Raw genomic sequence first — 23902 nt, forward strand, 5'->3', positions numbered from 1 at the left:
CGAAGCTGAACCTCTGGTGTCAGAGCCTCTGCTGAGAACCGCGGGGTCCCGGCAGGTCTGGGCGGGAGCGGCGTCTGCGGCGTTCCTGCCGCTCGCCGAGGCGAGTCGCTGTGCGCTCTGCTCCCCGCCCCTGAAAGGCCCCCGCTCCCCAAGACAGTGAGACCACCGCCCCCAGAACAGGGGACCAAGAGCCCCCCCTCCCGTGACAGGGGAACGCTGGACCCTCTGCTGCCTGCGCGGTTGGGCAGCGAAACTTGGAAAACCCGGGGACTGGTCACCGTGCAGTGCAGCCTTGCCCCCCGGGGCCCTCTCGGTCCGGCTCAGACTCCCCCAGAAGTTCCCACCAGAAATAAATCACACACGAGCCCAGGACCCTGGAGCAGACAGCGCGTTTCATGGGTGTTTAAGCAGCAGCTCTAAGTGCTGTTGGAATCTCCGGAATGTGAGCTCAGACTTATGTGTCTTAACCACTCTCTACTGGTCTGTAACAAGCCGGCGGGCTCACACTTTGTTTTCTTACTAATTCCGCCCCCCGAAGAAGGGGGCGGCTGAGGCATGACAACCACCACCACGGAATGGGACCAGCCTCAGCCTCCTCACTGTCGTGGTGAACAGCCCCCGATACAAATATTCATCAAAACCCAGAGGAGGGGAGGCGGGTGGGGGGTGGGGGAGAAAAAAAGAAGAAAAAGGGAAAACTTTTTAAAAAATGACCCTCGGCAGGACGGCCACCTCTCTGACCGCGAGCAACGCGGAGCCTTGAGGTCCTCAAGTTGTCCTTCATTTTCTAGACTTAACGGCTGATGGCAGAAATCAATGTTGCCATTAGTAACAGGGTATTTGTTATGGCATGACTTCCTCTGTTGTTAGGCTGCGGAATGATTACAGTATTAGCGAGATGCTTTCTTTAGAAAGGGCTGGAGATAAACTTCCCACTCGCTCTCCATCAGCAAGGGGCTCTGAAACCAGGGATGCAGGCACCGGCAGGCCCGCGTTAGGAAGCGGCTGAAATTTAGCCACCTTAGACCACGACCGGGTTCATTCCCTCTCTCTTCCCCCCCACCCCCCAAAACAGGGCCAGGAAGCTTCAGAATTTCACAGACATTTTGATGACAGATTTTCTGCTCTGCTATTTTAGACCCCAAACCTGCACCACCCATGGAACACAGCACGTTTTAAGACACGCACTCATGCATCTGTGTTGTCAAACCTCTGTGCCTTTCCAGACGTTCGCAGGAACCTGGCTGGTGAGCCACGCGGCAGTTTTTGGGTTGTTTCTTTTTGGCAGGGGAAAGGGGTGTGTGACGCGACCCAGGTTTGGTCTGGGGAGGGAGAGAATCATGAGAATGTGCTCGGGGGAGAGATGGGGATGGTCTGGCACCTTCACAGCCTGGATGGAGCAGGATGCCAACTCCTGGGTTCTGGAGAGGACGGGGTGGCCGAGGAGGTGAGGGCATGACACGGGGCAGGTGGGCAGTTACAGAGAAGCTGGGCCACACCCCACGGGCCAACGTGCCCACCAGCCATCCTACCACAGAGGAGAGTCCACTGACGCTCCTGGTCGCCAGCGCTCAGGGAGACCAAGACGAAAGGAGACAGGCAGAAAGGCGGGGCCCTCTCACGCCAACCGGCCACAGAGACCTCGGACCTGACCTTGAGGAGCAGCAAGGTCCACCCCCCACTGAGGCCTGCGTGGACCGGCACAGGGTGGGGGCGGGGCCCTCGCCAGCAGCCACCCCCCCCCCCAGAGGCCCCAGCAGCCTACCTGAGGAAGCCGGCGAGGAGGGGTGCGGGCTGTCCTCCTGGGCGCTCCCAGTCTGGGAGAGCCCCCCGCCGACCCCACTCTCCTCGGTGACGTTGGAGGAGCCCGGCGTGGTCGAGCGGCTCACCGACTGGGACTCCTGGTCGCTGCCCGAGCCGCGTCGCTCCTCCAGGCCCACGTGCTGCAGCCCCTCCTCCTCGGCCTTGCGGTCCCGCTTGTGCACGCGGGAGTGCACGACCACCTGGTGGTAGGTGCGGAACACCCGGCCACAGTCCGGGCACTCCGTGGGCTTCTCCTTCACGCTCCCCGGGCCCTGCAGGTTGTAGTCCAGCGCCTGGCTGAGCCCGTGCACCAGAAACTCCCGGCCGCCTTCCACGGGCTCCAGCTTCGCCAGCGGGTCTCTCTGGCTGCCCGCCTTGGTGCTGTGCACCAGGTCCGCCGGCATTTTCTGCTTGGAACCGTCAGCTCCCACGAAAATGTACTCGCGCTTGTCCTTGTCAAACATGAGTCCCGCGTTCACCAGGGCGTCCTCCTGGCTGCGCTGCAGCGAGTGCTCCTTAGACAGGAAGCCGTGCTCCATGGCCACACCCCTAGCCATGAGCTGCCACGCTTGGTAGCTGTTGACGGGATCCATCTCGGCTGCTTTGGCCGCAGCCTGCAACCGCTCGATGCAGCTGGACTTTAGTGGAGGCACCAGGTTGAGGCAGCCCAGGAGGGAGTGTTTGTCGCCCTCGGGGACAGCGTGGGCCACGCTGGAGAGGGGCGACAACAGCTTCCCCAGGGCCTCCTTCTCCCCCTTCCCGTAGAGCGCGCTGGGCTCGCTCAGGCTGGCCTTGTCCGGGGCCAGGAAGCCGCCCTGCAGGCAGGACAGGTACCTGGAACACAGGCTGGCGTGAGCCTCCCGGGACATGCCGCTCAGGGGCGCCGGCCCCTCAGCCTCGCCAGGGGGCTTGTTCTTCACCGAGAGCTTGTTGAGGTGCACCTTCATGTGGTTCTTGAGGAACCAGGGCTCCTTGAAGCGGCGCCCGCAGATCTGGCAGCAGTGCTCGAAGGAGTCCTTGTGCTTGCGCATGTGCCCCTTGAGGAACCAGGCCTGGCTGAACACCTGCCCACACACCTCGCAGCGGAACTCGTTGGCCGCCTGCTCGCCGCCGCCATGGGGGCCCTGGCCCTGCGCGGACTCGGCCGTGATGTGTGCCTTCTCCACGTGGCTGATGAGCTCCTCCTCCTGCGAGGCCGCGAAGTCGCAGAGCGTGCACTTGTAGGGCTTGTGCAGGATGCGGATGTGGCGGTCCAGCTCCTCGCGCTTCTTGAACTTGCCCTTGCAGAAGGTGCAGCGGAAGCCGGCGGCCGGGGCCACCGCCTCGTCCTGCGAGCAGCTACCGCCACTGCCACCGCCTCCGCCGCCGGGGGGCTTGGGAGAGGGCGTGGGGCGGGCGGCATCGGGCGCGCCGGGCGCGGGGGGCGGTGCCAGGTGGCAGGCGGTGGGCGGGGCGGGCTGCGCGTGCGGCGGGGGCTTCAGGTCCGGTCGCGGCGGCAGCAGGCTGCTCCGCAGCTGCTTGTCACGCAGGATGGCGCGCTCCTCCAGCTCGTGCAGCAGGCGGTTCTCCTCGCGCACGCGCCCGCGCCCCTTGCCCAGGTTGCCCAGCTTGTGGGTCCGCAGGTGGATCTTGAGGTTGCCCTTCTGTGCAGCCCGGTGGTCGCAGTAGGGGCACTTGAAGGGCTTCTCGCCCGTGTGCGTGCGCATGTGCAGGGACAGGATGCTGTTGAAGCGGAAGCGCTTGCCGCACAGCGGGCACGGGTACTTGCGGTTCTTGCGCGCGTCGTCCTCGATGTCGCTCATCTGCGACATGATGCCCAGGTTCTGCCCGTTGAGGAACTGCTGCAGGTCCACACGCCCGTTGAGGCTGGTGTCCACGTCCCGGCCCAGCTGGTTGGCCAGCAGCGCCATCTGACTGCCCATGGGCTGGCCGCCCAGGGACACGTGGGCCTTGTCATCCAGCGGCGGCGCGGGCGGCTTATCCTCGGGGCCGGGCCGCGGGTGCAGCTCCGGGAAGGCATGGCTGAGCTGGGAGGTGATCTGGTGCAGCTTCTGACTCATGGCATACTGGCCGTTGAGGACTGGGCCGCTCAGGTGGGGCTCCGCTTCCACCGTCGAGGACACCCCAAGGCACAAGCTGGCTTCTTCCATTCCTGCAAAGGGAAGAGAGAGTTCAGATCTGGGCCCGGAACCAGCCGTGGGGGGTGGGGGGTGGGAGACAGACACACCAGCTTCAGCTGGCGGGAGGGACAGTTTCATTTCCCTGCCTTACCTACACGTAATCATGCCAAGGAATTACAGTCGAAAACAATAATAAAAAAATGAATTATTAAATGCCAATTATGCAATATGGCTTCGGTCCCCCCATTTGTTTTGGCGATAGATAGTATTCCTTGTGTTTTCTATTTACCGACCGCAATTACTCAAGTACATTTAAATTATTAATGTTTTACCCCTTTCGACACCTAGTAACAGATCCAGGGTCTACCTGGCAAAAAGTCTTCCCCCTCCCCCGCACCTGTTGGTGGGGCTCGGGGTTGGCCCGGGGGCGGAGTGCTTTCACCGCGGACCAGAAACACACACTCGGAACTTTTGTCCCTGGTTTCCACGTTCCATACACTCGTCACTCTGAGACGAGATTATTTTATGTTTTGACCAAAAAAATAATAATAATAATAAAAAATAAAAAATAAATCCCAATGGCATGATATTTACTGATACATAATAAAACAAGATAATGTTTTGGGGGAAAAAAATAAAGTAAAGGACAGGCTTTAGAACAATAAAAGGGATTTTGCTTTAGTCAACAAAAAGTGCAGTAATATCTCATTAAGCTGATTAGTATGCTGCTTAGAAACAGTCCTAGGTGCTGTAACACATGATTATAATCATAAAAATCCTTCAGTGTTTGCAAGGAAGCATTAACGAGGTATATTAAATTTTAAGGAGACGGCTAGGAGCAGCTTTGCAAAACCTCAGAGATTAAGATTTAACCCTTGTTACGAAACACTGGTATTTTTTTGTGATGTGGTCGCTGTGCCCGTCCCAGGAAGTTTAGATGATCCCCTGATGGGATTCGTAGCCAATTGTCAAGACAGTTCACATTCGGGTGGGGGCGAGGACGTCCCCCTCAGAAGGGCTCTGTCCCCATCCTTCAATGGGCACGGTATCCAGTGCTGGGACTTTTATTGGGCTTGAGGTGATTTTTTTTTTAAAGAACCAGATAAAGACCAATTAAAGTCCAGGGACGACTCCATAGGAAGGCTCACCAAGTTGGAGTGGTTTTAATAACTTCCCCAATACACAGTAATGAGTACAAATTGAACCTGCAGAATGTGCTTTGCAGAAAATTAGAACTCAAAGCTGTTTGTTAAACACTGACACTCAGAGCTGGTCTGCATAATTGCCTGTAATAGTCCTCACTGCCTCCCCCCACCACCAGCCTGTGCAGAACAGCTGAGCCAGGCCATCGGGGGTGGGGCGCGGGGGGCCACCCCTCTACCTCAGAGCACGTGGGAATTCAGCTATAAGAGGCCAGGAACCCATGCCTGGGGGCCTCCTCTTTCCAGAGCCCCCCGAAGTAGCCCACGTCCACTTCCTGCCATCGGCCCGGTACTGCACGTCTATCCACTGTGTACCCCAATGTTTAGACGTCCTAGCTAGCCAGGTGGGCCAGCAGCAGTGTTTAACCCCAGCCAGGACCGAGGATCGATTCCCCAGGGGGACCTTGGGGACAGATCTCAAGCGTGGAGGGAGCACATTCAGCGCCAGTGGGTTCTGCTGTGCCCTGCACTTCCTGCCAGGCAGACTGTGCGAGGCGTGGGGGTCTCCAACGGGGACCTGACTTCCCTGGAGAAAGGACGGGGCGGGGTGTCCATCGTGCACAGAAGGAGAAGAGACAGACACAGGTGGTTGTTTGCAGGACAGAGAGAAAGTACCACCCTGGTGCACATCCATAGTGTCCATGACTGACAACTCAAACACATGGGCGGGCAGACGGTCCCTGAGGGAAAAGAAGCCTCCCAATTTGCCATTTGTCCTCTCTGTTTCTGGTGGCAGGCAAAATGAACAAAAATAAAAAAGATCCATTTTGGAGACCAGTCAGAAAGGAGTAATTTCTCATGGAGATTCTTATACTCACTCAACAAACATGCTAAAACCCCACTGTGTGCCAGGCCCGATCGCTGGCACTTCAAAACAGGTCTGGGCGGCCCCAGCACTCGCAGCAGCCGCCGGCCAGCAGGGAGGGACAGGCCCAGGGTGCCACGTGCCTGGGGCAGAGGTCTCCAGGCAGGGACGCAGCTGCCCCGGGGTCATGTCTGGAGGCCTCTCTCCACCTCCAAGGCCCTCCAGCCATGCAGACTCCCCTCCTGAGAAAGTGTGGATCGTGACCCCAAAGCCATCTGGGGGTGCTAGGCATGCCAACCAATAGCTCTGGAGAAGCTTGGAAAAGTCTAAAGCCAACATGGCTGGCCTGCTTCCAGGAGCTGCCCAGGTGGCCAGCTCAGAAGACGTGAGTCCAGGAAGACCGGCTATTTTCAGGCTGTGGACAATCCCGCGGGGGTAGAGGCCTGTCAACAGTCAAGTCGGAAAACACGCCAGCATCCTGCCCCCAACCTCTGACCTCCCTGAGCCCCGGAGTCACGGTGGGGCGCTGGTCACCCAACGCTTCTGCTAATACTGACCATGGACCAGGCGGTGGCCTGAGCTCCACACACCATGTGGATGGAGATGCCGGGGCCCCCAGAAAGCTCCTGAGGGCTGGAGGTGTTCCCCTGGGCCTGAGCCATCCCGCCGGTCCCGGTGAGGGTGTCCTCGGCACAGAAAACCCTCCTGGGCGCACAGGTCATCAGAAGACACTCTGCCTCGCCGGCTCACATTTGCAGGCGCCCGGGTACCCGGCGGCCTTCGATGTGCTCACGGTTACTCCGCCTCCCCGTTTCTCTGCCTTCGCGGCTACTTCCTGCGATCCCGACGGCACAAGTTCTCGCTGACCTCCTCTCACCCGAAATGAGATTTAAAACTGTCAGGACACCAGACAGGCCAGCTGCAACGAGTCTAAATACGTTTTACACACACAAAATAAAACCAGTTTCATTTTTCTAGCACAGGGAACAACAACAAAAAAGTAATCGTATGAATAGTCCGAAAACTATAGATCTTGCCAGTGAGGGGTTCTTTTCTGATACCATGAAAAAGAAGAGTTTGGAAAGAAAATGACTTTCAAAATAACCATTTCAACTGGATTTTTTTAAAAATCAAATATTGTTGTCTAGCCAAGCACAACTAAATAGTCCCCCTTTTTTTCAGAGCCCGCCAATCCCCCCCAACCCCCCACCCTGGTCCCCAGCCGCTCGGCCAGGGGAGGGCTGGGGCCGCAGCAGGGGCGGGCAGAGGGTGGTGCCCGATGTGCCCTCCCCCGCGCAGTCCCGCTGTAGGCAGATGCCCTCCCTGCGACGCCAAGGGCCCTGGCCCTTCACACAACCTACCCTGTTTTCTCACCCGCGGGGCGAGCCGTGGTTGAGACGGCTTCACCTAGAACACAATGGCTTCTTAATAATGCTCCCCCCTCCCCCGTTGTTGTAGCTCACGCCGCTTCACGAAGGCCGTGGTAAGCGTCATACGCTCCCATTCTGAAATACAGAACACGGGACCACTGATCCGTTCAGGGTCGACAAACAGCTGAGCGTGTTATTACAGAAATGAACCGGGATCTCATGCTCACATGTTGGCCTAGAGCTTGCGAGGCTAAAGCAAGGACATTTTTGTTTTTCCCATCTCTTAACAATTGACGCCGGTGACACTCAGGCCTCCGAACAGGTGACATCACCAACATGACGGAGGCGGGCAGGGTCCCGGGCGGTGTGTGTGCCAGGTGATCACAGGTGAACAGGAGGGCAGCCCGTGATCTGGCCCGTTCCGACTGGCGTGCAGACAGTGCAGCGAGACGGGGCCGGACAGTGAAGTCCCTGCCGAGCTCACTCACGGAAGCACGATATTCAGACCCAGCCCGGCATGGACGGCGGTGGCGATGGCGTGGCCGGGGGAGCCGAGGTGGAGAGCGGCGTCCGATTCCCAAACCTCCCCGAGCCTGGAATGTCAGCCGCAGCCAAGGCCTCCGCCGCTGTGCACGGCCGGCCGGCTGAGCTGTCTGCACGGAGCACCTGGAGAGCCCGGCAGCCTCCCTGCGGCGAGATGAGAGCTGGGACTTGGAAGAAGCAGAGCCCACAGCGTCTTCCCTTGGAAGGGCTTTGGGCGACCTCAGAACCCCCGAGAAGGCAGCGAGGTGCCTTGAGCACGCTGGCTTTGGGAGTCGGGATGGAAACCGCAGCCCAGAAGGGGGGACGAATAGGGAGCCCGTCGGGTGGGGAAGGGATGTGTGCACACAGGGTCTCCCGGCCGTCGTCTCAGGGGGAGGGGCTGCGGCTCAGTGTCTGGCCACACCACGCACAGCCTGGCGACAGGGCAGGGGTTGTGGGTGGCAGGAGACCACCCGTGGACTTATCAGGCAGGGTGAGCTCTCACAGAGACAGAATGACAACAGCTGCCATCAGCACCAGCCACCTTGTTCTCCTCCTCCTCCTCCTGCTCCTGCTCCGCCCTCATCACTGACGCCACCACCACCATCAGCATCTTCACCATCATCATCTTCCTCCTCACCGCCATGCCACGTGCCGACACTGTGCCGGGCGCTTCCCTGCCGCCCCTCGCGTGGCCTCACAGCCTCCGACGCGGGGTCCTGTCCCATTCCCGCACCAGCAATTAGGAAATGGAGGCTCTGGAGACAGAAGTCCCACAGGTCACACAGCTAGGAACCTGACGCCAGAGCCCAAGCAAGGCGTGCTCGCAGGCGCGTCCATGCCGCCTTGAGATGCTCTGGGCTGGAGACGGACAGACGCCGGCTCCTCCATTTGTGAGCTGTGTGTGGTAACAAAGGAAGCCACCACTGCAGGGCAAGGCTCACAGGAGGCCAAGGGCCCCCCAGTGCCTCCCAGAGCCCCCAGAGCCTCCCAGAGCCCCCCAGAGCCTCCCAGAGCCCCCAGAGCCTCCCAGTGCCTCCCAGAGCCTCCCAGAGCCCCCCAGAGCCTCCCAGAGCCTCCCAGTGCTTCCCAGAGCCTCCCAGAGCCCCCCAGAGCCTCCCAGTGCTTCCCAGAGCCTCCCAGAACCTCCCAGAGCCTCCCAGTGCTTCCCAGAGCCTCCAGAGCTTCCCAGAGCCTCCAGAGCCCCCCAGTGCTTCCCAGAGCCTCCCAGAGCCTCCAGAGCCTCCCAGAGTCTCCCAGAGCCTCCAGAGCCCCCCAGTGCTTCCCAGAGCCTCCCAGTGCTTCCCAGAGCCTCCCAGAGCCTCCCAGTGCTTCCCAGAGCCTCCCAGAGCCTCCCAGTGCTTCCCAGAGCCTCCCAGTGCCTCCCAGAGCCCCCCAGAGCCTCCCAGATCCCCCAGAGCCCCCCAGAGCCTCCTCCAGAGCCCCCAGAGCCCCCAGAGCCTCCAGAGCCCCCAGAGCCCCCCAGAGCCCCTAGAGCCCCCAGAGCCCCCCAGAGCCAGGAAGTAGGAACAGAGAACACCTCCCAGGGAAAGCACCTCAGGGAGCTGGCATGGTCAGCATCACTGGGGAGTCCCCAGCACTGACACTGAGCCAGGAACAGAGGACACACCCCAAAAATATCTGTGGAGGGAAGGGAAGGGAAGGGAAGGGAAGGGGGAAGGGAAGGGAAGGGAAGGGAAGGGGGAAGGGAAGGGGGAAGGGAAGGGGGAAGGGAAGGGGGAAGGGAAGGGGGAAGGGAAGGGGAAAGGGAAGGGGGAAGGGGGAAGGGAAGGGGGAAGGGGGAAGGGAAGGGGGGAGGGGGAAGGGAAGGGGGAAGGGAAGGGGGAAGGGAAGGAGGGAGGGAAGGGGAAGGGAGGGGGGAAGGGAAGGGGGAAGGGAAGGGGGAAGGGAAGGGGGAAGGGAAGGGGGTAGGGAAGGGGGAAGGGAACGGGGAAGGGAAGGGAAGGGAAGGGAAGGGGGAAGGGAAGGAGGAAGGGAAGGGAAGGGAAGGGAAAGGAAGGGAAGGGAAGGGAAGGGGGGAGGGAAGGAGGGAGGGAAGGAGGAAGGGAAGGAGGGAGGGAAGGAGGGAGGGAAGGAGGGAGGGAAGGAGGGAGGGAGGAGCAAGCAGACCAAACAAGTCGTCCTCCATCCCCAGTGCACACACCTGCCCTTGGGGAGCAGGACTCGGACCACAGGCCACCCCCGGCCACCAGGGCAGACCCTGCTCTCGCGCCTCACGGCACAAGCCAGGTGAAAATTGTGCTCCAGAGACTCAGACCACTCAGCTGCTCCCACTCCTGCACCCTGCCCCCCCCAGAAAGAGCGGGTCCACCTCACGGCGGATCATCTGGGTCTCTCTCCGCCCTCCACCCATCGGGGACGTCACAGGGCCTATATCCGACTCAAGCACAGTGGATTCCAAGGCCCTCAAGACGCCCTCTGTGGAGCCCACACTCCGTCTGTGCCTCTGTTCCCTTCAGTGTCCTGAACCTGCACATGCAAACTCTCCACTCATTCGTTCCCTCATTTACTCCCTCGTGAACTCATTCCCGTCCCTGACTACCCACTGTGAGCCCTGCGCCGGGCTCTGCAGAAGGCAGAAGCAGAAACACCCTGCCCTCCAGGGACTCACCACCCAGAGGGCAGACGGACCCTAACCCTCCCCCCCACAGAGACTGTGCTCACATCTGGGCACCGTTCCCTCACGCGAGGGTCGGGCCTAGGAGCTCTGTGAGGGCGGGACCTTCCTGCTCCTCTGCCCCTGAGATGCCCCACACAGAGGGTGCCCTTCGGGAGACACTGCCACTCCCTTCCCTGGGGTGCCCCACCCTGCTAACACCTCGCTCCTGACTGCAATCCCATGCCCCTCGTGACCTGGGGCCCCTGCAGGCAGTCAGCAAGGAGGGACCAGCTGGGAGCAGAGCAGAGGCCTTTCCCCTACTGTCGGGGACAGTGCGTGGTCAGTGAGCAACTCCCCTGAGGGCCGGGGCCCTGGCCTGACCTCCCTGTCACACGGGGCTGTGCCCCAGAAAACTGGCAGCCCTGCCTGAATCTGCACCCGGTGGGCCTGCCCGCTGCCCCGTGGGCTCCCCCAGACGTGGGGCCTGCCCGCTGCCCCGTGGGCTCCCCCAGACGTGGGGCCTGCCGGCTGCCCCGTGGGCTCCCCCAGACGTGGGGCCTGCCGGCTGCCCCGTGGGCTCCCCCAGACGTGGGCGTGCCCGCTGCCCCGTGGGCTCCCCCAGACGTGGGGCGTGCCCGCTGCCCCGTGGGCTCCCCCAGACGTGGGCCTGCCCGCTGCCCCGTGGGCTCCCCCAGACGTGGGGCGTGCCTGCTCCCGGCCCAGACGTGGGCCTGCCGGCTGCCCCGTGGGCTCCCCCAGACGTGGGGCCTGCCCGCTGTCCCGTGGGCTCCCCCAGACGTGGGCCTGCCGGCTGCCCCGTGGGCTCCTCCAGACGTGGGCCTGCCCGCTGTCCCGTGGGCTCCCCCAGACGTGGGCCTGCCCGCTGCCCCGTGGGCTCCTCCAGACGTGGGGCGTGCCTGCTCCCGGCCCAGACAGCTGCGTGGCCTCAGGCACCCAGCCCCTCTCTGCGCCCAGCTCCCCATCCGTAGACCGCCGTGGCTAGCCAGGATGGCCAACCCTCATGGCCCAGTCTCTCCCCCGCCTCCTGATCGATGCCTCTGTGTCCCACCTGACAGGTAGGGGACCCCCCGCCCCCCAGTCAAGCCCTGATCCCGAACCAGCACCGATCACGGCGAACATCTGGAGTGGAACTTCACTGAGGCTGACACCACAGGAACGCTGGAAACAAACCAATTAGCATTGTTCTTCTCGCACGGAGGCAATGCCATCAGCATGCGGCTGGTCTGTGCTTCACCGTCATGGTCAGGACACCAGTGTCACCTCCGCCTCACGCGGGTGGGCGGGGCAGGCTTCCTGAGGACCCTGGGGTGTTCCCTCGCTGCAGGGGCTTGGTGCCCAGGTGTGGCCCCCACCTGCCCGGAGAAGCAGCAGCAGCCCATGGCTGGGGGCTGGCGTCACCCCCTGGGGCTCCTGAGGGGCCTCCGCCCCGGGATTCTGCCAGTGGGTACCCTGCCCCATTGCAGAAGGCCTGAGGGCCCGGGAGCTGCCACGTGGCGCGTGCTCAGTCAGGCATCTGTGACGGAGGCAGTGACCGGGCGTGGGGAGAACGGATGAGGACATGGGTGTGACGCTGGGAACAGCGCCTGGCGCGGAGTGGGCACCCCATCCAGGCCACTGCCGCTGCCTTTCCGCGTCCATGCTGCAGGGACCGCCCGCGTGTCACCTCTGCTGGGCCCTCGGCAGCCTCCCCGTCCTGTCTGTCCCTGTTCGAAAGCCTCCCGGAAGGAAGTCAAACACTCCCCGGGCGACGTGGCCACAGAGAGGCGAATAACCTCACTTTTTTACACCAGAAGTACAAGTGTACTTCACGAAGAGAAGGCGAACAGCTCCATTTGTGTTCTGGACCAAAGGCATCTGAACAGGAAATTCACAGGAGAAAAGAAACTTGGCTAGGGACCACAAAAATGTCACTCCTCATCAGAAGGCAAAAGACTCCCATTAAAACAACAGCAAGGCTCCACTTTTAAGTAATGACAGTAAAGACTGCCCCTAGGGCCGCGGGAGGACCCCGAGCCCCTCCCCAGCACCCGGCACACGCAGCACGGCACGGCACGGCGCGTGGGGGAAGGCGAGGCGGCCTGGACCCGGCACAGCTTCCTCTCCAAAGCCAGGAACCCGGGGCGACCGCCGGGGGGTCCGCAAGCCCCTCTGACTGTCCTTCCGAGGCACCAGGCGAGCAAACGCGCCTTCTAGAAAGAGCTGTCACAGGAAAAGGCCCCGGTGTGAGGAGACAGAGCCTGCACGTGCTGCTCTGCCCAGCACCCGGCCGGCCGGCCAAGGACGCCAACCTGCCGGGCAGCAGGCCGCGCACTGTGGACAGAGCCAGACCCAGGCCACGAGCTCCGCTGACTGAGGCACGACGTCCCCGGGCCGGAGCCATCGGCTTCTGCTGGCCTGTCCCTGCCCGTGAAGTACAACAGGCCAAGATCAAAGTCACTGCTTCTCCTGGGGGCACAAGTCAGAGTCCGTGCCAAAGACTGCGCCCAAGAGGCCACTCAGCCCCTCCGAGCGCCCTCCCAGCGCTCCCCACGCGGTCCTCTCCAGCCGGGGAGCTCTGCCCCAGCCACCACCAAGACCACGCAGGCCTCCCTCATTGCACGGGGACGGCCCCTGAGGAACGGCTGAGTCCACGGCGGCAGGGGGTGGAGAAACCTCGCGATCGGACAGCCTGGACCGCAGCCTGATCTGCTGCGCCCGTTTCGCAGACGGGTGAACCGAGGCCGGACGCTCGGTGAGGACCCCTCTCAAGCTTCACACACTCAGTATACGTGCCTGCAACCTGCTTTCCTGGGTTACCTCCTAAGCCCTCAGGAAACCTAGTCTCTGCTCAGGGAATGCTGGCTGGCTGTGGGGAGCGGGGTGGAGGAAAGAGAAGAATGTACACAGAGATGTCCAATCGACAGATTCTGAAATGCTCTGGCCTCCACCCTCTGAGCCAGCGACGTTCAACCCGTGCACCACAAGAATTTTTAAAACACGCCATCCCTGACTGTTTAGTCAGGGACGCTGACCTCTTTTCCCTGAGATCATCAAATAAAATAAATGACAACAGCCAACACAACAATAGTCATCCAGTGTGTAGGAATCTAAATTATACCTATTTTGGGTTTGGTGGGTTTTTTTTGTCAGACTGGCAAAAAAAAAAAAAGATCTTTTTCGGTTTGCCGCAGAATTTTAGTAATGAGGTTATGTGTGCCATGAGATGAGAAAAAGTTGGAAATCGCTGCTCTAAGCAGCTACATGGGAGATGGCTGCACCTGGCTGGACCCCAACACCACCCATCTCTCTTTTTGTTTCCCCACAATTCCGTCTCCAATCAGGCGACATAAAATTAGACTCTTGATTGTATCACGTCCCGCGTGCATGGACCAAGCCCGAGATCCTTAGCATGACGGAGCCCGGCAGCCTGCCAACCTCGCCCGCCCTCTGCAGAGCCCAGGGCAGGTGCAAAGCTCGCCACCAGCGGGGACCCGGGACCCCCCGGGACGCACCTGCAGGGTGGTCGGAGGCTGCCGCCAGGGCACACGGGGCTGGAGACAGTCGGGACGAAGGGCCCCCAGTCCGTCCTGAGGCCGGGACACCCCCACTTAGAAACACGCGGTGGGAGGCAGGAGGGAAGGTCTCCATGGGCCGTGCAGTGTGTTTGATTTGCATCAAATTACATCAGGTTGATGTGATGTAACACGACATCCCCCCCCATGAAAGGCATAAATCAAAGCACCCCATAAATTTAAAGGAATAGAGCTCTTTTCCAGAAGTGGCTAATTACTCATAAACAGCAGATATTTTATTGCCGTTAAAGTCAGTAGCAGGTTTTTAATAGCCAGAGGGTTTTGTAACAGGCAGGCAGGCCAGGGGAAGCCAGCCGTTCCCTATTTGTAGCTCCCCGGAGTGTTACAAAGACCTTGCCCCGGGGCCCCTCCAGGAAGGCTCCCGTGCCACACTCAGCTGGGGCGCAAGACCAGCCTCCCCCCGGAGGGGCCCCTGAGAACAGCACCCCCACTTGGGACTTGCGCTGTGATCGGGGACTTCCCGCACACTCCCGGGCATGGCTTCCGGCCTGCAGGGCTGAGAAGCATGGTTGACCAGGTCCAGACTCCTCTGATGACCACACAGGCCTGGGCAGACAACACCCCACCCCACCCCATGCCATCCACAGTCCCTGCACAGCGTGACCCTTCTCTGCCTCCTCAGCCCCGGGGTTTGGGGGGAGGTGGCCAATCCCCCAAACCCTGACTGTGGGGCTGAGCCGATCAGACTATCCCTGCCCTGTGATAGGTTCAGAGCTCAGCACAGCACCTAACTCACGGCATTGAGAGTGAGGGCCAGGGCCTCCCACACTCTCCTGGCAGCTGTTTTGTTACCAAGAGTCGGGGTCTGTGCTGCTGGGGGTGGGGGCGCAGCCCCTGAGAGGAGAGATCAGCTGCTCAATGCTGTCCCTGGAGCTCCTGGACCCAAACGCACATGAGACTGAACTGTCCACACCTTGTAGCTGCAGAAGCCGACACAAGATACAATCTCCTGCCCTCTAAGCTGGTTTGGGTGGAACTTCCCATCGACTGACACCACAGGAGTTTCTGCTGGTAAAAGACCTTCCTCCCCATTCCAGACGCCCCTCAGCTCGCCCAGCCTCCTCCTGCCCCCAGGTCGTGCCCACCCATCCCCATGTCTGCTGTGTCCTAGGGTGCCCACTCAGACCTGGACCAGCCATGCCCCGAAGGCTCCACGCACCCCGGGGGCCTGAGCCATATGAGGGGCTGGACTGCTTGGGAAAGTGTCTGGTGCGAAGCGGAGGGAGTTGGGGCCCCGGCCCGTGCACCCAGCCACAGGGCCTGCACCCTGGGCACCGAGGAGGACGCACCATCCCCTGCACAGCGGCTTTGCTGCGGCTTCCCAAGGGCCTGGGATTCCACCTGCAGCTCCCTGCCCGGGGGGGGGGGGGGCTGGCTGCGCGTTCACGCCAGGAGAAGTGACTTCACGTAAGTGTCGCCATGCGGTCCAGGAGTCTCCAGCAGGTCCACACGAACGGAACAGGCGCTCTCTCCGCGGGGAGCCTTCGCACAGGCTGTTCCTTCAGCGCCCGTTCTTCCCCGGAGTCCCCCCCCCATGGGTAACGTCTTCAATCTACAGCCACATGTCACTCCTGAACATGTCCCCAGCTTCCCTAGACCCTACAGGTGCCCTGCCTCCCACACTCGGGGCCCTGAGGCCCGGCTCACGGTGTCACCCCTGCTCAGCAGTGAGGCCTGCTGGCTGGCGAAGGCCCCGGAAACCCAGAGTGCCCAGTGCTGCACAGGTGTGGTGGCTGACAAAGCCCTCCCCCGGTCACCACGCCCCTGCTCTCTCTGTCCGTCCTGCACAGTGGGGTTCCCGGCCTCCCCTTTATTGTGCAGAGAGCCCAGAGGGACGAGGCTGCCACCCGGTGCCCCTGCTCCAGAGCAGGCCCCCTGTCTACACTGTGTGCACATCAGAGGGCGCCAGGGCATCGGACACTGCGGACATCACACAGGGCACCTGGACCACGGGACGTGTCAAAGGGGGAATGACAGTGAGCTGTGGCCAGGCTGTGTCTCCAGCCACCCCTGCAGCCCGGAGACAAAGTATCCCTGGGACGGCCTTAGCGAAGCCTCAGGGGGCCACCAGGGGCATCCTCCCCCGGCCCTCAGGTGCCCCGAGCAGTGGGGCAGGCCAGGCCCAGTGGGGCACTTGGGGCTGACAGAGGGTGTGTCACCCAGACCCTGGGTCTCTTCTCCCAGAAGCCGCACGGACCCCGGCCGGGAGCCTGAGGCTCCTGTCTTGTCACTGCGTGTCTGCCTGTCCACCTGCACCCACCTCCCTGCCACCTTTGCAGTGACCACTTCTCTGCCCCATGCCCGGCTACAGCTGCTGGGGCTGTCGGCCTCGCTCCTGCCGGAGCCCCAGAGAGAAGCCCTGACCTGCTGTGCCTTCCACACCACCAGCCGGGCAGCCCCTGGAGGCTGGAGACAACTGCACAGGCTGGGCAGGGCCTGTCCTCTCACCCCAGAGATGCAGCTGGTCAGGGGCCGGCACGCACAACCTCTGAGCTACAGTACTGGAATGGCTTGTCCCCCCACCCCCAGCATCTCTGGACCACACGGCCCCAGTGCCAGCAGTGACAGACACGGGGGTTCACAGGCACTGACTCACACAGTCACTGAGCCTGGTGCTAGATGGCCACGGGTCCCATCGCTGCCGCCTGTTAGCCACTGACTCTGCAATGGCAGTGACCACATCTCCCTCTGCCATTGCTGTATCCCTGGGGCTGGCACTCTCGTTTATGTTTTCATTGTGAAATATATAAAACACGCTCAATACGTATTTATTGAGTGGGTGGAGGGGAAAATGCATGGATGGATGGATAGTGGACGGTGGGTGGATGGAAGGTGGATGGGTGCACAGTGGATGGATGGACCATGGATGAATAGATGGACAGATGGATCAATGCACAGAAGGATGCATGGATGAATGGACGGGTGGATGGACAGACAGACAGATGGAAGGAAAGGTGCATGGATAATGGATGGATGGATGGGTCGGTGGGTGGGTGGAATGAGTGAACGCACACTCTCCACATGTGAGGTACTACGAGGAGGATGACACTGAGCCTGGGTAAGTCCCCTAAGGAAGAGAACCGAGTCCTGGCCTCACACCAAGCCTGAGAGCAGAGGAGCAAGAGGTGTGCTCCGCAAGGCGGTGTCAGAATCCAGAGGACGGCGAGGGAAATATCAGAATCCATCCTGTGGATGTACCTCTTGACATCTAGTGACCTCTCCTTCAGACACGGGGCCTCTGGAGTCACCAGGCACCCTTAGGTCCTTGTAGGAAAGCTGAAGTTCTCATGAGGAAGGGGCTCTGTCGAGGGACCTTTCTGGGGCACGTTCCCAGGCCTGACTCCGTGTCAGACCTCCCGGGTCAACGTGTCCAGCCCTCAGCGGCTCTCCGGTAGAGCTCTGCCCCCTCAAATCCCGAACTCCCCCGGGGCCCAGGGCCCCCTCACCTGTTCCGGAAAGTAAACAAAACGAAGCCAGCCTCAAAGGGCTGTCCAGCCCGTGAGTCTGGTCTCGGCGTCCACACGCCACCGCGCCCCGCCGTCAGCTCCGCCACAGTCAAGCACCTCCCCGGGAATGCCCTGCTTTATGCACCCTGCTAATATTTTTTTAATTAATTCACTATTTTTTACTTTAATGCATTTAAAAGAAAACTCTATCATTACCCTAAATGGAAATTTGTATCACTTGCTCTAAATTAAAGGTAATTATAAAAATAAATAAAATGAGAACAATGTTATTAAATTCTGGCTGGATCCCACCTCCTGCAGCAGGTTCCCTCCCGAGGCTGCGCTCTCTCCCAGAGGTGGGGGGTGGGCAGGGGGGCTGATGAAGGCAGAGGGCTGCCTAGGGCACCATGGGAGGTGTCAGAGGGGAGGACCCTCGCCCAGACCCCGGTGTGGGGGTCCCTGTGTCTCCTGAGGTCGCTGTGGAGGCCCCCTGGCAGGATTCTCCTCGGCCAGGACAGCCCCACCCTCAGCCACTGAGGACCTTCAGATCGGATCAAATCAGGATCTCCTTAAGAAGTTCCTTACGAAAGGGAACCAATTCAACTTTCCTCCCCATTAAAGAAGAAATGTAATTTGAAAACATACGGACTCCTCCCTTCTCCACCTCCTAGGCCCTCCCACACCTGCCTCTGACCTTCACCCCCCCAGACCCAGAACCCATGGACCACTCAGGGCCAGCCCCCGCCCCTGCCCCCGCACTCCATTTTCCAGGGAGCAGCAGGTGCCCCCAGCCCTCGGCCTCCCCGAAGCCGGGCCAGCAGGTGACTTCATCTCCCCTCACCCTTCCCAAGTTCACAGGAAAGAAGGGTTGCCAGAAGCGGATGTAACGGTAGGCACACTGGATGCGCGCCCTGGGCCTCGACTTCTGAAGGGTCCTGCAAAACCCCAGCTTAACACTTTTTTTTCTTATGACACCAAGTTTGGTGTCATATGTGCAATTTTAACATAAATAGTGCATAATATTTTTTATTTATTTAAAAATATGGTTAACATGTATTTTTATTTTTCCTGTCTCTCTCTTTTTCTTTAAGGGGCCCATAGTTAATTCTGCGCCTGGGGCCTCAACCAACCTTACTCCGCCTCTCTCTGGCCCTGCCTGTTGCAAAAACCAACATCAGCTCACAGGACAGGGGGGCACAGAGACATCAGCCACAAAACACACGTAAGGGACATGTTTGTGTCGCCATGGTCAAGTTCTCCTGACACCCAGAGCCTGGCCTGAGCGGGGGACACAGCCTGTCCCCGGAAAGATGTGCCCTGGAAATCGCAACGCCGCTCGGAGACGGGAGCCCGGAACCCTCCCTTGTTTTTCACTTTCAAGAGAGGATTATTTCAGACATCAGCGAGATCTTATAAGAACAACCAGAAGAGATGGGATTTAGCGTCACCACGAGCCGTACTTTTCCCTCAAAGAGAATTTAGGATGTTTTTTATTTTAAAGAGATTTTGTTTTTCCTGATATTGCCTGAGCCGCGGCTGGTGACGCTGGAGATTACCCGCCCGCAGCCGGGCTTGTTGTAATTAACACACAAGTAGCAGCTCCACTTCCTGGTAATATATTTTCCTAAGACTTTGATGATGCTGGGAGATTCTGAGTCCCACACTGCCGACGCTGACGGCACGGCCTCGGAGAGACACCTTAGACGGAATTAGAAATAACTCGGGTTTAATATGTCTCCCCCGGAGGCTTCTGGTTAAAGACCTCCGAGCGCCCGGTGGGTCTGCGCAGGAAGGCAGGTCTGCAGGGTCAGCTTAGACGGAGGGGTGGGGGGGCTCCTTCTTTGGGGGGTGATTTGGCCCCTGAGTGTCTTCTTTGGACTCAAACATAAATGACTTCCTTAAAGGATTTAATTAATTCTTAAATGTGCACAGAGCCCATGAGCACAAACATTAACTTGTTAAAAGCATTAAGCCAGATTCCGTTCCCAGCCACTTGCAAGCAGTTCCCGTGACATCCCGAGAGTGTCACATGCAGGCCGGGCCCCGCGGATGCCCGGTGCCCGTGGTGCCCTGCTCCCGCACGCACCAGGCTGTGACGTGGCTCGGGCCAGCAGCCCAGCCTGGCCTGGCCTCAGCTCCGGCCCCCAGAGCGGTGCCTGCTCAGGGGAAACCCTGTCCCCTCTCTCCACTTCCTTGTCCCTTCCCCAAGCTCTTCAGCCCCTCGATGGCTTCTCTGTCCCCAGCAAGGTCACCACGTGGCAGAGGACACACAAGTGAGTCCCGCTGGGGTGGGGCCAGCAGCGTGGACGAGCCTCACAGCAGGGCCTCCCCAGATGTGAGCACAGGGGGTCCTGAACAGCTGCCTCCTCTGGGGACCCAGGGCCACCTGCTCCTTCCCCAGGCCGCCCCTCCTCCCCTGGTCCTCACATGTGACCCATCTCACAGCCGGCCCAGCGTGCTCACAGCCCAGGCTGCCTGTCTCTTGTCTTGGGTGGAATCTGATTTAAAACAGCAGAAACAAAAAAGGAGAAAAAACTCCTGGACTCAGGGGTGGTGACTGACGGGGGCGGCGAGATCAGTGGTAACAGACGAAGACACAACTTGATGGGGGAGGGGCACACACACTGGTGTGCGGAGATGGGTGTACAATTGGGCACCTGAAACTTGTATAATTTTGCTAACCCGTGTCACCCCAATAAACTCAATTAAAAAAAAACACATCAGAAACACTGACTGCCAGTGAAACAAGCCACGCATACACACACACACACACACACACACATGCGTGTGTGTGTGTGTGTGTGTGTGTGTGTTAGTGACGAGATCTGCTCCTGGTAACACGTAATGAACATGCTTACAGACTGTGAGAAAGGGTGCAAGTTGTACTGTTTTTCTTGAAAGTAGTTCGGCATACGTATCAAAAGCCTCAAAAATATTTTGACTCATGACTCCACCTTCCGCCCACACAGCCCACCCAGGATGCGGTCAGAGATGGACACAAAGGGGAGGAAATGCTGCTTATAGGAACAGGGGTCAGAGTGCCCCTTGACATCACGAGTCGGGGAACAGCTCAATCTGTATTGCTACGGACACTGTGTCAAAATCATGTCTTCAAAAATATTTCATGCCTGACCAGGTGGAGGTGCAGAGGACAGAGCATCAGCCTGGGATGCTGAGGACTCAGGTTCAAAACCTCGAGGTCGCTGACTTGAGTGTGGGCTCATCCAGCTTGAGCACAGGGTCACCGGCTTGAACGTGGCCTCACAAATATGACTCCATGGTCGCTGGCTTGAGCTCAAGGTCGCTGGCTCAGCTTGAGCCCCACCTGCCTGGTCTAAGCACATATGAGAAAGCAATCAATGAACTACTAAAGTGCTGCAACTACGAGTGGATGCTTCTCATCTCTATCCCTTCCTGCCCATCCCCCTCGCATGCGGGTGTTAAAAAACAAAGCAAAACAAAACAAAACCTTCAGAGGACAGGAACACGCTCATGATGTCACTTTAAGTGAAACACCAAACTATGATGACAATCTGATTCCAGCTCTGAGGAAGAAGATGTCTGTGTAGGAAACCATGAAAAGAAAAGACAAGATGTCAACACAGAGCCACCTCTGGGGACGAGACTGAATGCTCTGAACGTGCAGATCCCACACCCACTACTTCCTGGGCTTCCTCTCATCAGAAACTCAGAAAAGTTGGTTTTGAAGAGAAAGCTATGTGAATGAAATCCTACCTCTCCTCCGCACAGACCAATCTTCAACACTTTCTTTTTTAATTTTTGGGTAATTGGTCATTGAAAAGAAGTAAAGGAGGCTTTAAAATGCTAATAAGCTTTATAATGAGGGAAATGTGTTAACTGCATAATTTGGATTGAAATGTCACCCCCGGCCGCGGTGCTCTGGTGATGGCCGCGTGAGGGGAAGGGGCCTCTTTGCACTGGTCGCTCTCACAAAACCCCTTCTGAGACCGCAGCCCCCCACCTGCAGGGCACATGCCCATGTCCCGTCTCTGCCCAGCACACGCACATCCCAAGTACAATGGGCATGAGCGAATGAAACAGGACTTGAGCCTGCGCGTGGAGCGCCCTCTCTGCGGGGACCCGCGTTTTCACAACAGACCCTGGGAGACCCGAGGAGCACCTCCGTTGAGCTCAGCCACCATCTGGGAGTGTCCACACTTACAGGCAGTGGAGCAAGGACATTAAGTTGACTTCCGTCCGTCCGTGCGCCCCCCGCATCCCCCTCCCCACTGCAGCACTGGGTCACTGAGCCAGCCTGTCACCCACCAAAGGCCACCTGCTCCAGAGAAGGGAAGAAGCCCCACAGCGAGCAGGCTGGCCGGGGCGCACCCTCTCAGAGAGGGTCCACCACTGCCCGCTGCCCGCCTGCACCAGGAGCACTTTGCAGATGCTGGAAATGGTGGCCCAACACCCCGGAATCAACGACGATGCCGGACCACGGAGTCCACTGGCCGTTCTGACTGAGCTCCAAGAGGCCTCTGATGAAATCAAGTATTTGTTCTGAGCTTTTTAGAAAAACCCATGGTCGTAGGAAGATAATGTCATCAGAGTATCGATCACAGAAACATGGCTGGTGGTGAGGTGGGAGGGTGTTTTCATTAAAAAATCAAGACAAACTGAAGACATGAAGAAACCCCGTCCCTGTGGGTCTTAAATACCCTGTGGAAGTTCCAGCCAGTCTGACCGACAAGGAAACGCCAGTGAGGGTGATCGATACAGGAGACGGGAAGTATGTGTCATGACTTTCCAACGATATGTCTGACCATCCAGAAAATCCTACTGAAGGTGAAAACCCAGAGAGTCAAAACCTGAACAAGTCGTAGCAGGTGGTTATCCAGGTGCCAACGGGGCCACTCTGCTCCCCCTGCCCTGCCCCCAAGCGCCGGACATGTGGCAGAAGCGCTTCTTACGCAGGACAATTCCCTAGTGGCATCAGAGCACCAGAAAGGGGGTGGCCTGCCAGCCAGAGGCGCTGGGATACTCCGGGAAGAAGGAAAACAGAAGGACACGGACGGACAGGAGTCGGCCCGAAGCCCAGCCACAAACCCACACAGGGAGACCGCCCAAAAGAAACGAGCTGACCCAGAGCAGCACGGCCCTGGAGAGGGCAGCGGCAGGACAGGGCCTCGCCCACGGCCAAGCGCCAACGCCACACCTCAGGACATGCATCCATGTTTCCCTGGCCGGGAAACGCCCTCGAGTGAGGATGGGGCCCCGATGAGAGGCAGGGGTGAGCTGGTGACGTGGACAAGGAACGGACAGAGGAGGCAAGGACCCACGTCCCCACTGCCTGAGCGGGATGGGGTGGGGTGGGGTGGCGGCAGGGGAGTCCCAGCGCAAACACCCCATGTGGGGTCGGACAGTCCGGGGGTCCTCCCACCCCACCCTTCCCATCCACAGTGCCGCCCCAGGTGTGATGGACCAACAACCCACAGAGGGCGCATCCACCAGCTGTCACTCATAAATATAAGTGACAAAAAAGCTCACTTGACACAAACACACACACACACAGACCGAGATGAAGCCATAAGAAACAAAGTAACTTAGAAATATTGTAACAACTGTGTATGGTTCCAGGTGGGTAGCAGACTTATTGGGAGAACCACTTATAAGTTATACAAACGTCTAGTCTGTAAAAACAAACATAAAATAATACTGAATGTCAACCATACTTGAAAAAAAAATTTTAATAGAATTAAATTTTTTAAAAAGTAATTTAGAGAACAGGAACAATTTAACTATAATTTCTAACTCATATCTTTAGTAAAAAATGAGAATATTTCACCCACTAAGAAAGAAATGACTGCTTAAAAAACAGGGCAATCACAGAAGAAATAAAAAGAAATAAAGAAGGACATTGGGAATTTGAATTTTGACTGCACGTATTTTGCAAAAATCAATTGAAGATCTGAAAAAACGAGTAGATGTGGTCCAGCCCAGATTTCTAACATGAAAGATAAAGTTGCAAAGATCACCATAAGTCAATAAGCAAAAAATATAAAATGAAAAGTGAAGGAGAGAAATCTAGGGACACGGAGGTAACACTGTCAAGAAGGTCTCACGTTCACCGTGTAGATGTTTCTAGAAAGAAAACTAATAAACAGGTAAGACACGATGACGGTGACTAGTAGGAAACGCAAGTGTTTGTAGACCGAAAAGAAGTTTTAACAAGTTAAGTCTGACAACATCTCTCGGGTACTAGAAAAATTTCTGAGGAGAAAAAAGGAACGGTTTACATATCAACACATCGAAAAGGAACTTCCAAACTCCAAGAAAAAGGTATAAAGAAAGAAAGAGAGAAGAAAAAGGATAAAAAAGAGCTGCCCACATCTGAGCAAGGACCGGTCTGCCAGCAACAATGCTGAGCGTCTCAAGAACGTGGAGAAAGAGGGTCCGGGGC

At 58.6% G+C, this 23902-nt stretch overlaps 1 protein-coding gene across 4 annotated transcripts in view; it reads right to left on the reverse strand.

Annotated features, from left to right (window-relative positions):
- ZNF536 (zinc finger protein 536) overlaps positions 1-23902 on the reverse strand; it is a 409759-nt gene that overhangs the window by 203972 nt on the left and 181885 nt on the right. For all 4 annotated transcript variants that reach the window (XM_066243745.1, XM_066243744.1, XM_066243746.1 and 1 more), the window contains exon 3: positions 1766-3955. In XM_066243745.1, coding sequence (XP_066099842.1) covers positions 1766-3953 — 2188 coding nt within the window. In that variant the 5' untranslated portion in view covers positions 3954-3955. The remainder of the gene's footprint in view (positions 1-1765; positions 3956-23902) is intronic.

This window comes from Saccopteryx bilineata, chromosome 9 (assembly GCF_036850765.1).
Source record: "Saccopteryx bilineata isolate mSacBil1 chromosome 9, mSacBil1_pri_phased_curated, whole genome shotgun sequence".
NCBI lineage: Eukaryota > Metazoa > Chordata > Mammalia > Chiroptera > Emballonuridae > Saccopteryx > Saccopteryx bilineata.